Here is a 13,381-nt window from a genome sequence, read left to right on the forward strand (position 1 = left end):
GCCTTTTGCCTAAGGTACCATTGATGAGGCTTTTGTTCCAGTTGGTCGGCAATGAAGTCGTGTCGTCATAAGGCTCAGAGCGGCTGTCCCCACTGTGGTGGGGTTCTTAGGTGACATTCATGAATGGCAGCTCGGCTGGGATTACTACACGTAGGTACGACTTGTCAATAATAGCTCAGGCTCGCAGCATGTACCGGGAAATTATGCAATTGAAGAAACAGTTATCAAAAATATGGAAGAAAAATGCTCTTGACGCAATCAATCCACAATAAAAACCCCAAAGTGACATCTTGTATCATGTCTAATCGTCAATGTTGGCAATTACTACGCCACTCGTTCTCAACCACTGGTGGCTTCGGGAAGATTGTTGACATCCACATCCACAGCTACTGTTGTGGAGCTACCTGCCCCTGACAGACAGGGCTGTGAGCTGTATCCGTAGATGGGTTGGGCGCCAGTAGGGCGGGACTTGAGCCATTGCTGCAAGCAATCTAGTGTCTGAGCTCGCCTGCATGCATACATACTACGTACCAGTATTAGATACTACTACGTACAAAGAATTGAATCTAGACCTGAGTCAAAAGTAAGCAGGTACCGGGGGAGGCGCTTGACAGAAGCTAAACACCCAACGGCGGGAGCCCGTCTGAACTTCCAAAACTTTACTATGCAGCGGGAAGGTCTTCCTACCAGTAAATTCACCGCCAATTGCCTAGCGCCTCAATCCGGTCTTTGATGTCTGAATATCAAAGACGATGTCAAACGAAGCTCATCAGATCGCGATCGTTTGCATGTTTTTTGAGAAAGTGGGTAGTTTCAAGTGGCTGATGTTCTTAGCAGCTTAGTAGCTCCATCCCAGCGCCCGGGCGGGAATTGCCTTTGCGTGCCTGTGATGTCATTTTTTCTTTTGCTTGGGATGAACGGTCCTCCAACCCCAACTAACTGACAACCACAATAACCAATCACGATGATTGAGAGGATTGAGACATGACCCTAATTAGGAAGAAAGGAGCGGCAGTCTGTGAGCAATCCCCACCAAGCCGCCGAGAGGCCATTGCTCTCGTGACTGCCTGCCTTCCTTTCCAGTGGGACGTGCTGTAAGAGGTGAATATCCATGACGTCAGATCCAGGCGCTTCACATGCGTTCGCCATACCAAAGTGAGGCACCGACAAACGTACCTTCCTTTGACAGGCAAACAACGAGCCAAGCAGAATAGCTAGCGAGGCAAGAACCACAAGTTGAATCTGAGCAATCTGTCACGTTTTCATGGATATTTAAACATCACCTCTCCCACCTTCAACCAGCATCTTTTCTTCTCTCAATCATCCACCACAACACTCAACTTCCAACATCTACCACCACAAACAATCACAAACAATCACCAAGACTTTTCGTCTTCTTCAAATCAATCAATATGGACACCGTCAAGAACGGTAAGCCTCACTTCCCTCTCAGCCTCAGCTTGTCTGCAAGGCAATCCACCCACCTCTAGACACATTCGCTGACATCCTCTAGCCGCCAACTACGTCTCTGAGACCGTTCAGAGCGCCACCTCGGGTGCTTCCAAGGAGGCCAACAAGGAGGTCGCCAAGGACAACAACGCCAGCCTTGGAACTCGGTAAGTTGAGCTCTTTGATATTACTTTGGAGCCAGAGAGCATCATACTGACCTTTAATATTTAACAGTGCCGAGGCCGGCATTGACGCCCTCAAGGACAAGGGCAACGAGCACAAGCACGATGCTTCGGCCACCGCCAACAAGGAGGCTGCCAAGCACTAAGCAGTTCACCATGCATCCTCATCGCTTCCACGAACGGGACGCAGCTTTCTTCTCATGACAAGTTCAGACGGCGTTTCGGACATTTGAGGCAGGGACATCATGATACGGTTTTTTAATTTGGGATTTCACTTCGTCGACACAATACCCTTTAGGCAGATTACTTAGTCTAATTCATTGAGACGATTGATAGCACTATTATTTTCCACTCTTGACTTGAAATGATAATCTGAAGTATTCTGAAAACTGAACTAGCTAAACAACACTTCCAGTTTGTTCTTTAATTCTTTCTCACAGGCCCTGCATAATCTCCTAGACTACAAGGCAATAAACAACACGATACATCTTGAAATCCATGTCCCCGACCGAGTGGGATGCGCAGTGTAATTCATAGTTTGGATTTGGGGTTTCTTAGCTATCAAAGCCGTGATGCATCAATTATATGCACAAATCATCGGTCCGTACTTCAATAGCACGAACACCAACCAATATGTGATTAGCTGGGATTATTTACAAGCGGAAATCGCTTCATAGATGCTTGTTATCTTGTGTCTATCTTTCGCCGCTTATCACCATGGTCCCCATCTCTGCCACCTCGAGATGTAGACCGCTTCCTGCGTTCCCTGCTGTAATCTCTCCGATCACGCCTGGGGGATCTTGAAGTACGTCGATCTCTATCGTAGTCCCGCCTGTCCTGCCGCCTTGGTGACCTCGATCTTGACCGGGTCCTGTAACTCTTGCTGTTTCTATCCCTGCTATCATCACGGCGAGATTGCTGATATCTGTCCCTGCGACCGTCGTCCTTCCGTTCCCCTAAGGGGATTGCATTGGCACCTTTGGCGCCATCCGGGCCGTAGCCACCGCCATTGTCATGATCTGGTCTGAACCGTTCGTCTCCGTCAAAGCGGTCTCCGAGCCCTCTACCGTATCGATCCTTTCCTCCACTATCGCCCCAACGCCCTGTATCTTCAGATCGGAGATCCTTGTACCTGGTGGCGCCTTTCTTGCCCAACTTGGTCATGTCACGCATCTGGAGCGCCTGCGGTAACAGCTCTCGGTTTTTGACGTCGTCCTGGAACCTTACACCCGCAAGATCTCTCTTGTTGAGGCCCTCTCTGGCTGCATCGTCGGCGAAGAAGGCGCCCTTGTGGAAGTATTTTTGCATGTAGCCCATCTTCCCCCTGTTGGCCTGCTCCTCACGCTGCTTGGCGATCTTGGCTTCGTCCTCGGCTCGTCTCTCCTCCTCGGTTAACGCCATACGCCGTTCCTTCTCCTGAACCTCGCGCTCCCGCTCTTCGATAGCCTCCCTCTCGCGCTTGAGCCGCTTGAGCTCGCGAACCTTCCACGCCGCGTACTCGGCCTCCGGGTCGATATCATCCGTGTCGTCCACAAAGTCGGATCCGGGCTCGGCATCCGAGTCATCCTCCCAGTGTTTTCGGCCGGCCGCCTTGGCCGCGGCGTCCTTGCGGACCTGTTCTTCGATCGCGGCGTCCAGAGCTGCCTGGCGGGCTGCCGCGTCTACCTCCTCGTCGCGTTTGTCTCCGCCCGAAGATGCATCCTGTGCCGCGTTGCGTTGGGATTTGGGGATGAACTTTGGGCGCATCATCAACCTGCGCCGCGGCGCCTCGTCTTCGCTGCTGCTGCTTCCACTTTCATCGTCTGAGCCTTCCTCGTCAGACTCCTGGCTGCCGCTCTCCTCGCTCTCGGTGACGAACCCGTCCTCCTTTGCCTTGCGCTCCGCATCGGCGCGGGCTCGGGCGGCTGCGTCTACCCCAGCCGGGGGCTTGACCGATGGTACGACTGACTTGTTGGCCAAACCCGTGCTGATGATCTTGCCCGCACCGGTGGGCTTACGCGCCGCAGCTGCAGGCTCTGGCGCCTTCTTGGCTGCTTTCTCCCTTGGCTGCTCATCATCGCTGTCGGACTCGGATGATGATGATTCTGGCTGGGTGGGCTTGCCGGCGCGATACCGCGAGGGCTTCTGAGGATTCGCTGTGAACTTGGGCGGCATTTTTGTAGAACCTGAAGGCTAAAGAGAGCCGGAGGAAAGTAGGGACTGATTGTTCATTTACGACAGGATTTGCGGCGGCAAACGATGAGCTGTCGGAGCGTTTTTGCGCATCGAGGTGAGGTTGACGAAGAGAGGCGCGGGTACGCGATGCCATGATCTATGGGATGGGGACCCACAGTTTTTTGGACTTTATTCTCTTATCTTATCGGACATTCCAGGTTAAGGAATCCCTGATCATCCGCCACTCACCATCCCTTCGGCGTAGCGCGACCGACCCGGACGCTAGTCTACGGTGCAGGAATGCTCTGCCTGTCCAATTGTCTCGTTCACGATCAATCCATGTAAAAGGTGTAGACGAGAACAGCAAAATATAAATCAACTATAGCAAAACGATAGTATGCGCTGCGTCAGCCAGGAATCGAACCAGGGTCCTAAGCATTGTCTGTGACGGACCACAGCCACCGAAGTGGGAAGCTTAGATGCTAACCATTACACCACTGACGCTGCAAAGAGAAGGAGTGAGATGGCGATTGTAACGGACAGCTTACCTTCCTTGACCGAAGAGTTCGGTAACGATCTGGCGCGGGTTAGGGTTCAGTGTTGTGTAGGTCGGTCCAGCCAGTCGAGTTGACTCCACCCTTTATTAGCTGCAGTTCTGCAACCGTAGCACAAGGGGCCGGATGGCGCAAGCTAAAACACCACGAATGCAAAGACCGGTTCTATGACTTCTACTTCTTTATGACAAATGGTTTAGAATGTTCAAATCTTATAAATCTTTAGATTTGTAAGTCTGCAGTAACAGCAGTAGTTTGTGTTTACATATGCCGATAAGGCTGGCAATTTGAAGTACATTACATACACTATCTCTGTGTATGGGTCGCTGCTAGGGGTCTTGGCTATTTATAGTACCGGTCTAAAATGGCTTGTTTCCTTACCACTGAAGATAACATGGCCACCCTCATGTTGCTAACATATTTCACTTTAAATAGCTTCTCTGGACTGGTATCTGTATCACCTAGGTTTTGTATGTCTCTGTTGGTCAAGAAAAGGTTAACTTCATTAACGTTAAAACTCCTACGTTCATGAACCTTTTTGACGCAATGCATAATTACTACCTAACCTAACCTACAGTACTCAAAGTCAACGATGGAGGGCAGCGGGCCGCTTTGCGAGCGCCAAGGTGACACAGAATCCTTACAGTGGAGACCAAAACGACCAGACCCGGCGACCATCAAATCCTACCAAGACTCGTAGGAACCACACTGCCCTGCCTCGGCGGCTCATATGACTGGTCGGTTCTGTGACCTCGCCCCCAAGTTGTGGGCCATCGCACCCACGCCAATCTCACTTTGTGTCGTGGGTTTGTGTGGAAGCAAAGCAGTTTTCTGAACCCCCCGGGCCAAGTTTCCGGGGCAGGCACATTGCCTCCCTGCTGACATGGAGGAGGACAGGCTCTCTCTTTCTTTGTGCAAAGCAGCTGGGTGCAAGCACTTGGAACTCTAGAAACGCCAAGTTGGGTTTCGCGGTGGTGGACGACAGCAAATCTATCCGGACAATCGACGCTACACCGAATTCTTTTGTTTGGTATACCATTTGTCGAGATTACCAAATTTTTTCTATACAAACCCACCCAGATGCATTCATAGCCCGCAACAAGGGGCAGGCAGCCAAAAGCAGTTTCTTTCTGCGAAGGGTGCGTGCTGCAGTGTCCATCCAGGTTGTACTAGCGCAGCCGCGAGTTTGATGGGCGCGTCGTCCGCGCCCGTTGCGTAGTAATGGAACAACCATCCAGCTCGGATGGGCGTCGCCAATCATCAACAACCCACATTCCGTCGGCGACCGACCGGGTCGAATTTCATCACCATGGCCCTTTCTTCCCCGCAGAAACAACTTCCGCAGCCGCCGCCGCCGCCGCCGCCGGCCCCTCGTCGGCGGCGCCGGCGTCACTAGGGAGACCGCCACCCGAGGACGAGTTCAACGTCAAATTCCTTGGGACCCATCAAATGTTGTTTAACAAGACTGCCCACCAAAATACGCCATACTCAGTCCACGAGCCCGAAAGGTATGCCGAGGTCAGTGGGTTGGCGTTTCCGCAAGTGCTGCCAGAAGGAACCACGGTCGGTGGGAGCACGACGACCTCACCCTCCGTCATGGGAGCATCTGCGGTCGTCTCCTCGACGGTAGCGCCAAGTTTGGCGCCGAGCAGTCGAAAGGGGACCGTCGATCCATACGCCGAGTACTGGACCGCAAACGGCGAATACGACCCGAACAATTCGGCAAAAACACCATTCCTCCCCCTTTACTCATCTCCAGCAACATACCATGCATCGCCGCAAAATGAGCCCGTGACGCATCTCCCCGAACCCGATGAATATTATGGCCCGCCGCCAGGCGAATATTCCAAATCTTGCTATCAAGCACAGTATAACGCGCCTTCGAGGTCACAATTCGGCTCACAATTGTCTAGGATAGGCAACCCGTATCCTGGAGGCGGTCAAATAGTGAAGCCGTGGTGGAAGCGGGAGACCATATGTGGATTCCCTGCCAAGTTGTTTTGGATAATAGTTGGCTGTGTGCTCACGGCAATCATAGTCATTGCGGCAGTTGTGGGTGGCGTACTCAGCAGTGACGCCAAGCGACGGGCTAGCCAGCAGAGCCCAGTTGCTGAACAGGGCGCGATCAATCCGGGGTTGGCCTTGCGGTCAGACTCGGATATATCTGCTGTCAACTGGACGCAGCCATCTGGAGAGGTCAGACATGGAGTCTTTACTCAGGACACCAATCAGGGCATTCAGCTGTCGGTACAAGAGGACGAGCAATCTTGGAAGACTTACAACATTTCCAAGTTCTTGGAAGACGCTGGTAAACCAATCAATGTCAAGCGCGGCTCTCCTTTGGCCGCAGTTGCCAGTGGACCTCCATGGTACAACTTTGAGGTTCGTGTGTATTACGTCGACGGAGACTCGTTTCAGATCCAGGAGATCAAGACCACAGACGCCGGATACCAGAAGTGGGAGCGCGGGGACCTACCAAACAGGCCGAACGAGCCCAGCAGAGAAGCGGGCAAGACGACGCAGATCGGTGCTGTATGGCATCGCTGCGATCAGTTACCGTCCTGCACCGATTATATTTACGTAACATATCAAAACACGGAGAGGACCATCAAGATGCTCAACTCGAGCGACTGGACCAAAATGACTTCTTTCGGATCAGATACCCTTTCTCGTTCAGCGGTCACCATGTCCGAGTTTTCCGAGTCTCGGATTGAGCCTAGTGAGTTGCGGCTGTATTATGACAACCAAGGGACCCTTTCCGAATACAAATTTAATAGAAATAAGCAGTGGGAGCCAGGTATGCCGATATCCTTTTTCGTCTTCCCACGAATCCTGTTCTACCATTTGTTGTTCAAGATGCTAACATGAAAGTCTCGTCTGCACAGGACAACGAGTTGTAGAGAATAGTGCAGACATCAGCGCCCCCAAGATAGCAAGCACATCATTTAAGCAATCGAAACGAATGCTGTTATTGCAGAACGACGCCGACGGTACTCTCTACTGCCACATGTGGGACCAGGTGACCTGGACACGCAACCGAAGAGCACGTTTCCTGGGCGGGCCGTCGCAACTAAAGTTCTCCGCTCTGGCCCTTGATCGAGACCGGCGCCTATACGGTGTCGAGCTCACATCAGATGGAGGGACTCCAGCCATTCACGCATTGAAATGGACCGAAGCGGATCCGTTTTCGTTTGAATACATCGGCCAAATAGGTGGTCGTAGGTGATGAAGACTGTCGGTCTCATCATTTTGATATTTTGGAGCATTTATTGGGGGGTGTTTGGACTAGCGACTTATAATGAATTTTATTTCCCTTTCTCGACCCAAGTTTGCCTTGTCAACTCATCAGCTCGTGAGTTGTTCGTCTTGTAACAAACGGAAAGCAACACGCCACATTGACGGTGACTGAACTGTTCAGCTGAAATATCGAGTATGAAAGTCCGAGACCCCGAAAACTAATATTTGATGGTCCTCCCCTAGTGAACATTTTTTTTTAACTCTGAACATTTAAATCATACTGTACAGGTCTTGTTCTAAAAATTGGAAATTTCAGCCTGGACTTGGGTTGAATCTAGACGATATTGCATCTTCCCAGTGCAGCAGGGATGAAGGTGCAACTTCCACACTATCTAGGTTCATTAGACTCTAAAGGCCACACACAGCAACCCGTCGGGCTCTGATTTGGCCCGCTGCGTGAGATATTCCTTTTGTTACCGGAACTATCTTCTACACTGCGAAATGATTGATAGACAGGGATTCTTTTGTTGAAAGAAGAACGAAAAGAAAGACAACAATTACCATTGTACTCCCACATCTTGTCGCCTTTCGCTACCATCTTCATCAAGGGCGATAACAGAGATCGAAACATTAAGAAGAAAAAGAAAGGGGTTAAAATGACATCCACAACTACCACATTGGCCGGCACCACCCCCATCCAAACAACTTATTCCACTCAAGCCGAAGTGGACGATGCTCACAGCACACTGCACGCAACTTTCCGTACTGGCCTCACCAAAGATTTGGCGTGGCGAAGATGGCAGCTCAAGCAGATGTGGTGGATGATGGACGAAAACACGGATCGCATATTCGACGCCCTCAAGGCAGATCTCAACCGGCACCAATTTGAGAGTTTGTTTACAGACATCAGAGCTGTAAAATCCGACATCATTTCTCACTTGAAAAACCTCGAGGACTGGACATCCACACAGCCCATCAACACGGGGATCCCCTTTGGGTCGAAGCTCTTGAAGGCGCGCGTTCGCAAGGATCCACTCGGGGTCGCCTTCATCATAGGTGCTTGGAACTATCCACTGATGCTTTTGCTCCAGCCCGTCATCTCTGCCATCGCCGCCGGCTGCTGTGTGCTGCTTAAACCGTCGGATTTAAGCGCCCACTGCGAGCGGCTTCTGCAGGAGCTCGTGCCCAAGTATCTAGACCCACGCGCCATCCGCGTCGTCACGGGCGGGCCGGCCGAGACGGCCTACATGCTCGAGAAGCGCTTCAACCACATCTTCTTCACGGGATCCACCAAGATCGGCCGCGTCGTGGCCGCAGCCGCCGCCAAGCACCTGACCCCGACGGTACTGGAGCTCGGCGGCCAGGACCCGGCCATCGTGCACAAGACGGCCGACATTGACTACTCTGCGCGGCGCATCGCCTACTCAAAGTTCCAAAACGCCGGCCAGGTCTGCCTCTCGGTCAACCACGTCTTTGTCGACCCCGCGGTGGCCGAAGACTTCATCGAGCGCGTCTCGTACTGGTCCGCCAAGTTCGTCGAGGGCGACGCCAAGGACCACCTGTGCCGCATCGTCAACGACCGCAACTTTGACCGCCTCTGCGGCCTCCTCGACGCCACCTCGGGCAAGGTCGCGCACGGCGGCGCGCGCGACCGCGAGACCTGCTACATGCAGCCGACCGTCGTCCGCAACGTCACCATGGCGGACCCGCTGCTGTCCGAGGAGCTGTTCGGCCCCATCCTGCCCGTCGTCGTGGCCACGCCCGAGGAGGCGATCCGGGCCATCGACGCCGGGCCGTCGCCGCTGGCGCTGTACATCTTTGCGCGCGACGACGCCTTTGTCGAGCACGTGCTCGACCGCACCCTCTCGGGCGGCGTGACGGTCAACAACGTCATGGTGCACGCTGGGATCGGCGACGCCCCGTTCGGCGGCGTCGGCGACTCGGGCCACGGCGCCTACCACGGCCGCCACGGCGTCGACAGCTTCGTGCACCACCGCCCCGTCGTCCAGACCCCGTCCTGGCTCGACAAGCTCATCGGCTTCATGTATCCGCCGTTCGACATGGCCCACGCCGGCAAGATGGCCGTCAAGAACTCGCTGGGCTTCAAAAAGGGCGAGACCATGGAGGATCAGCGCCGCGTCGCTGGGCGCAGCGGTCTCTGGTATGCCACTGCCGTGGGTGTTGGTAGCGTGGTGGCTGTTGTAGGTGTGAGGTATTTGTAGGTTGGCTGGTGATTTTGAGACAAAGTCTTGTTTTTATGAAACACAAAAATGTGTACACTATTTTCTTGACTGGTACTTTTGGGTTTCTGAGATTTCTTGCGTCGATGCAGGTCGGTGTATGTTTTTGGGTGTATGTATTATGTTGAACTATTTCATAAATATTCATACAAGATTGAGGATAATGCCAGTACCGCAAATTGGGTTCTTGTTTTTTTATATACTGAAGCTCGGTTGCCCTGCCATATTAATCAATCCGAGCTTCAAGTATGCTATTGATACTGATTGTACAGTTCAGTTGCATTGTGACAAAGAAAAAGATGAAAAACAAATAAAAATCGTTCATTTAATCCAGGGGAATCCGCGATGCCTTATAACCAGTTTGACCCCAGTGCTATCCCGCTGCACCATATACATCGGTATTTTGGATACTATATCATTCTTTCTCCTCGTCGATCTTCTCTTTCAACATTCTATAATGAAGATTTTACAACCATTCCACCACTGCAAATTTGGCCTGTCGAACAGTCACTCCTCCTTGACCTCGAAATCCGAGGGATGCTCGGCGTCGGCCTTGATGGTCCGAATGATGTTTGCTCCGGCCTCCAAGCTGAGCTCGGCGTCGACCTGCTTGGTCCAGAAGAGGTCTGCGCCGGTGACGCGCACCGACTTGCGGCGCTCGCGCTCCTTGACGTCCAGCCCGGTACCGGTCTTGTTGTTGGCCTCGAGCTCGGCAAGGAACTGCTTGCGCATGACGTAGCGCTCCCGGCGCTCGCGGCGGATCTGCTCCGACCCGATGCGGTTCAGCACGTTGCGCACCAAGGCCCGCGAGAGCAGGTAGACGTGCTCGCTCACAAACACCGTCAGAGGGAGGGACCACCACTCGCCCCGGTGCAGCAGGTGGCCGCCCCACGTGTCGCGGTCGCCAAAGATGTGCACGATGGCCGCCGTCGAGATGCTGCCGGCCCAGGTGAGGAACTCGAGACTTTCAATCCAGGGCCCGATCGAGTCGGCGCGGACCGGGTCGGGTCGCTGCGAGCCGTGGCAGATCTTGATAAAGTCGGACCGCAGTTCGAACCAGTTGTTGACCAGGAATCCGATGGGGACCAGGGGCCACACGGGCGAGAACAAGGCCAGATACCCAAACTGCAGGATCATCTCGAGGTAGTCGGCCTGTACATCGTAGGTCTCGAGGTCGGCCTCGTTGCGCGCCCGGCGTAAAAAGTCCGTCTCGGCCGGGTCGTCCGCCATGATGGTCTTGAAGTCGATCGTCTTGGTTCGCGAGATGCGCGCGGACCGCCAGTCCCTGTACCAGCTTCGTGCCTTGTGCATGATGTACGGCAGGATGAGCTCCTCGCCCGCCCCGGTGATTTGGCCAGTCACTGTGAGCGCGATGACCTCGTTACGGAGCTTATCCGGGTCCGAGTGGAAAGCCGATGTCAGGTGGCTGGCTGAAACGAAGCGGTGAACCAGGGCCTCGAGCTGGGGGACAATAACGTCCCCGAAAGGTACATATACGAAAGCAACCAAGAAAATGGGCAGGTAGCTGATGATGAAGTTGAGCACGAAAAGCTTCTGCGTCTGAGACATTTCGTACGTGTCTGCAGTTCGGTGGTTCTCCCATTCAGTGAGAGTTGTCGTGACACCCTCTAAGAAGCCTGAGATACGGGGCAGAAGGACAGCAAGGAGAACGGTAGGGAGGTATTCCTAATGTATGTTAGCCCAACAGATTCGTCCCTGTGAGATACTCAACTAATACTTACCAGATAGTATTTATATGGACCCTCGTACGCCTCCGATATCAGAACCTCGAGCGCAAACACCAAAACAATAATGCCTCCCAAGCTGACGAGAGATGCAATGAAGAAAGGAATCTGCGGAATCTGCCACACGACCTGTTTCCACTTCGAATAGTGGTGCACCAGCTCGCCGGTTTCGTCCCGGGTGATCTTGTCAGGCTGGAACTTTGGCCGGTTAACCTTGAGTTCGCCGGTACCCCTGACGGTCCATCTAATGCTGAGATCCACCTCTTGCAGCTTCCAGTACTCGAGGAAGGTGATGCACCAGAGCTCGATGAGCAGAGCAAAGCCCAGAGAGTACTTTGGCAGCACCGCCCAGGCCAGGAAGCCGGCGACGGCGGGGAAGAAGAGGAAGACAATGTACGTCTGCAAAAAGGCAAAGTACATGGCCACCTTTGCGCCGAACAGGTTCCGAATGCGGTCCAGGTCGGTCCTGGTCAGGAAAATGCGCTTGCTCAGGTCGATGAGCAGCCCCTGGTTGACCCTTTCGTTGTGTAGAGGGAAAATCGACTTGACTCTCTCCCATTTGCCGAGGCCTGGCGTGATGCCTGCGCCACCTAGGCTTTTACTCCAGCTGACCAGGTGGAACATGGACAGGAGGTCCTCGGCCTCGAAAGCGCCATCGACGATCTGGTTCTTGGGCCCGACCGCCGGGCGCTCGCTGGAAACTCCATAGAGCCAATCTTTTACCCTGTTGATTTTAAGCTCCAGCATCGATCAGCAATGTGTCTTAAGGGACAAAAATATCAGAATGCCGTGGGTGGTTTGCCCGTATAGTACGCACCTTGACTTGTAGACATAGTTCCCGAGGACCTCCCTGGGAGCTTTGACGAATATAAGAATGGTCTGCTCGTGGCCGGCGCGAACTTCGGTGTGAAGACCAACGGAATCGAGGTCGCGGATAAGCTCTCCGAGCTCCTGGATAGCTTTGTCCTGGTCTACAATCAAGAGGTAGGGGAGAGCAAAAAAAGGTCTCCATGTCAGTTACGTTCTAGAACTAGCACAAGCCATGACGCGCCACCCAAAGTTTGCAAGTATCAGAACACCAAATAGATTTAGGCTGAAGAAAAGAAGGAAAGAAGGAAGGCGCACCAAGTTCACTGTAATCGTATACCACGACATATTTATCACGGTATGTTATTGCATCTTGATCAATGCGGCGAGGTTTCCAATCCGGAGGTGGGGGAAACACTTCATCGGTGTCGTCGAATTGGAGCTTGGGGGGTTCCCAACCCATTAAGGATAGCTTTTTTGGGGTGGTGGCCCGTAGAGGGATGCGGGGGAAGCCCAATAAATGAGAGGTTTATTGGGAAAGGGCAAGGTGAAGCAAGGTAAATAAAGGTGCACCAGTAAGGTCAGGCGGATAAATGCCACAGGCAATTCGATATCCAAGTTAAACAAAGACAGCACGGAATTGAAAAAAAAAAGACGCTTTTGCTGTGTGTAAGGTTTGAGCTAGATTAGAAAGATAATAGTTAAAAATCGACAAAAAAAACTTAACTGCTGAAGACAGATGACACGCAAAAGACGTCAGGTCCGAAAGAAAACGAATCTGATGGCGTTGAAAACAAGAAGATTGGGAAAAGAGGAAAGAGAAAACAAATTCCCCATAGTACAGTCTTGACTTTCTAGCTTTTGCACACGCTTGTGTGGGGATGCAAGCAAGGCTTCGTTGGCGCCAGCCTGGGCGTTTTCTAGGCAGTCAGATGTTTTTTTTTTCTTGCCTTCTCATTTAATGAGCGCTCAAAGAGGAGCCTCCACTCAACAGTAATGGCAATGTGTTTTTT

The 13,381-nt window shown here is 52.7% G+C and overlaps 5 protein-coding genes across 5 annotated transcripts; 3 read left to right on the top strand and 2 right to left on the bottom strand.

Annotated features, from left to right (window-relative positions):
• Nucleotides 1-1,161: 1,161 nt before the first annotated feature.
• On the top strand, nt 1,162-1,969 carry PgNI_08572 (uncharacterized protein). The gene is made up of 3 exons (XM_031128568.1): nt 1,162-1,431; nt 1,514-1,616; nt 1,684-1,969. Exons 1-3 carry the CDS (start codon nt 1,413-1,415, stop codon nt 1,775-1,777), a joined length of 216 nt encoding a protein of 71 aa, XP_030978704.1. The 5' UTR covers nt 1,162-1,412; the 3' UTR covers nt 1,778-1,969.
• A 346-nt stretch (nt 1,970-2,315) lies between these two features.
• PgNI_08573 (uncharacterized protein) lies at nt 2,316-3,785 on the bottom strand (the record flags this gene model as incomplete). The annotated part of the gene is made up of 1 exon (XM_031128569.1): nt 2,316-3,785. The coding sequence occupies one exon, from the start codon at nt 3,783-3,785 to the stop codon at nt 2,316-2,318; it is 1,470 nt and encodes a 489-aa protein (XP_030978703.1).
• Nucleotides 3,786-5,202: 1,417 nt separating this feature from the next.
• PgNI_08574 (uncharacterized protein) lies at nt 5,203-7,818 on the top strand. Its single transcript, XM_031128570.1, has 2 exons — nt 5,203-7,136; nt 7,225-7,818. Exons 1-2 carry the CDS (start codon nt 5,561-5,563, stop codon nt 7,563-7,565), a joined length of 1,917 nt encoding a protein of 638 aa, XP_030978702.1. The 5' UTR covers nt 5,203-5,560; the 3' UTR covers nt 7,566-7,818.
• Nucleotides 7,819-8,232: 414 nt separating this feature from the next.
• Nucleotides 8,233-9,798, top strand: PgNI_08575 (uncharacterized protein; the record flags this gene model as incomplete). Its single annotated transcript, XM_031128571.1, has 1 exon — nt 8,233-9,798. One exon carries the CDS (start codon nt 8,233-8,235, stop codon nt 9,796-9,798), a length of 1,566 nt encoding a protein of 521 aa, XP_030978701.1.
• Nucleotides 9,799-9,981: 183 nt separating this feature from the next.
• On the bottom strand, nt 9,982-13,240 carry PgNI_08576 (uncharacterized protein). Its single transcript, XM_031128572.1, has 4 exons — nt 12,687-13,240; nt 12,379-12,532; nt 11,559-12,285; nt 9,982-11,502 (listed from the first exon to the last, which is right to left on the bottom strand). The coding sequence occupies exons 1-4, from the start codon at nt 12,829-12,831 to the stop codon at nt 10,324-10,326; spliced, it is 2,205 nt and encodes a 734-aa protein (XP_030979236.1). The 5' UTR covers nt 12,832-13,240; the 3' UTR covers nt 9,982-10,323.
• Between the last annotated feature and the right edge of the window lie 141 nt (nt 13,241-13,381).

This window comes from Pyricularia grisea, assembly GCF_004355905.1.
Source record: "Pyricularia grisea strain NI907 chromosome V map unlocalized Pyricularia_grisea_NI907_Scaffold_6, whole genome shotgun sequence".
Lineage (NCBI taxonomy): Eukaryota > Fungi > Ascomycota > Sordariomycetes > Magnaporthales > Pyriculariaceae > Pyricularia > Pyricularia grisea.

Excerpts from the sequence above, each read along its gene's own strand:
- PgNI_08572 (XM_031128568.1), top strand. Across the intron at positions 1,617-1,683 it reads AACGCCAGCCTTGGAACTCG|TGCCGAGGCCGGCATTGACG; the intron begins GTAAGTTGAGCT and ends AATATTTAACAG.
- PgNI_08574 (XM_031128570.1), top strand. The coding sequence starts at position 5,561 with ATGGAACAACCATCCAGCTCGGATGGGCGTCGCCAATCATCAACAACC. Across the intron at positions 7,137-7,224 it reads AAATAAGCAGTGGGAGCCAG|GACAACGAGTTGTAGAGAAT; the intron begins GTATGCCGATAT and ends TCGTCTGCACAG.
- PgNI_08576 (XM_031128572.1), bottom strand. The coding sequence starts at position 12,831 with ATGGGTTGGGAACCCCCCAAGCTCCAATTCGACGACACCGATGAAGTG. Across the intron at positions 12,533-12,686 it reads ATACGATTACAGTGAACTTG|ACCAGGACAAAGCTATCCAG; the intron begins GTGCGCCTTCCT and ends TCTTGATTGTAG. Across the intron at positions 12,286-12,378 it reads AACTATGTCTACAAGTCAAG|GGTAAAAGATTGGCTCTATG; the intron begins GTGCGTACTATA and ends TAAAATCAACAG.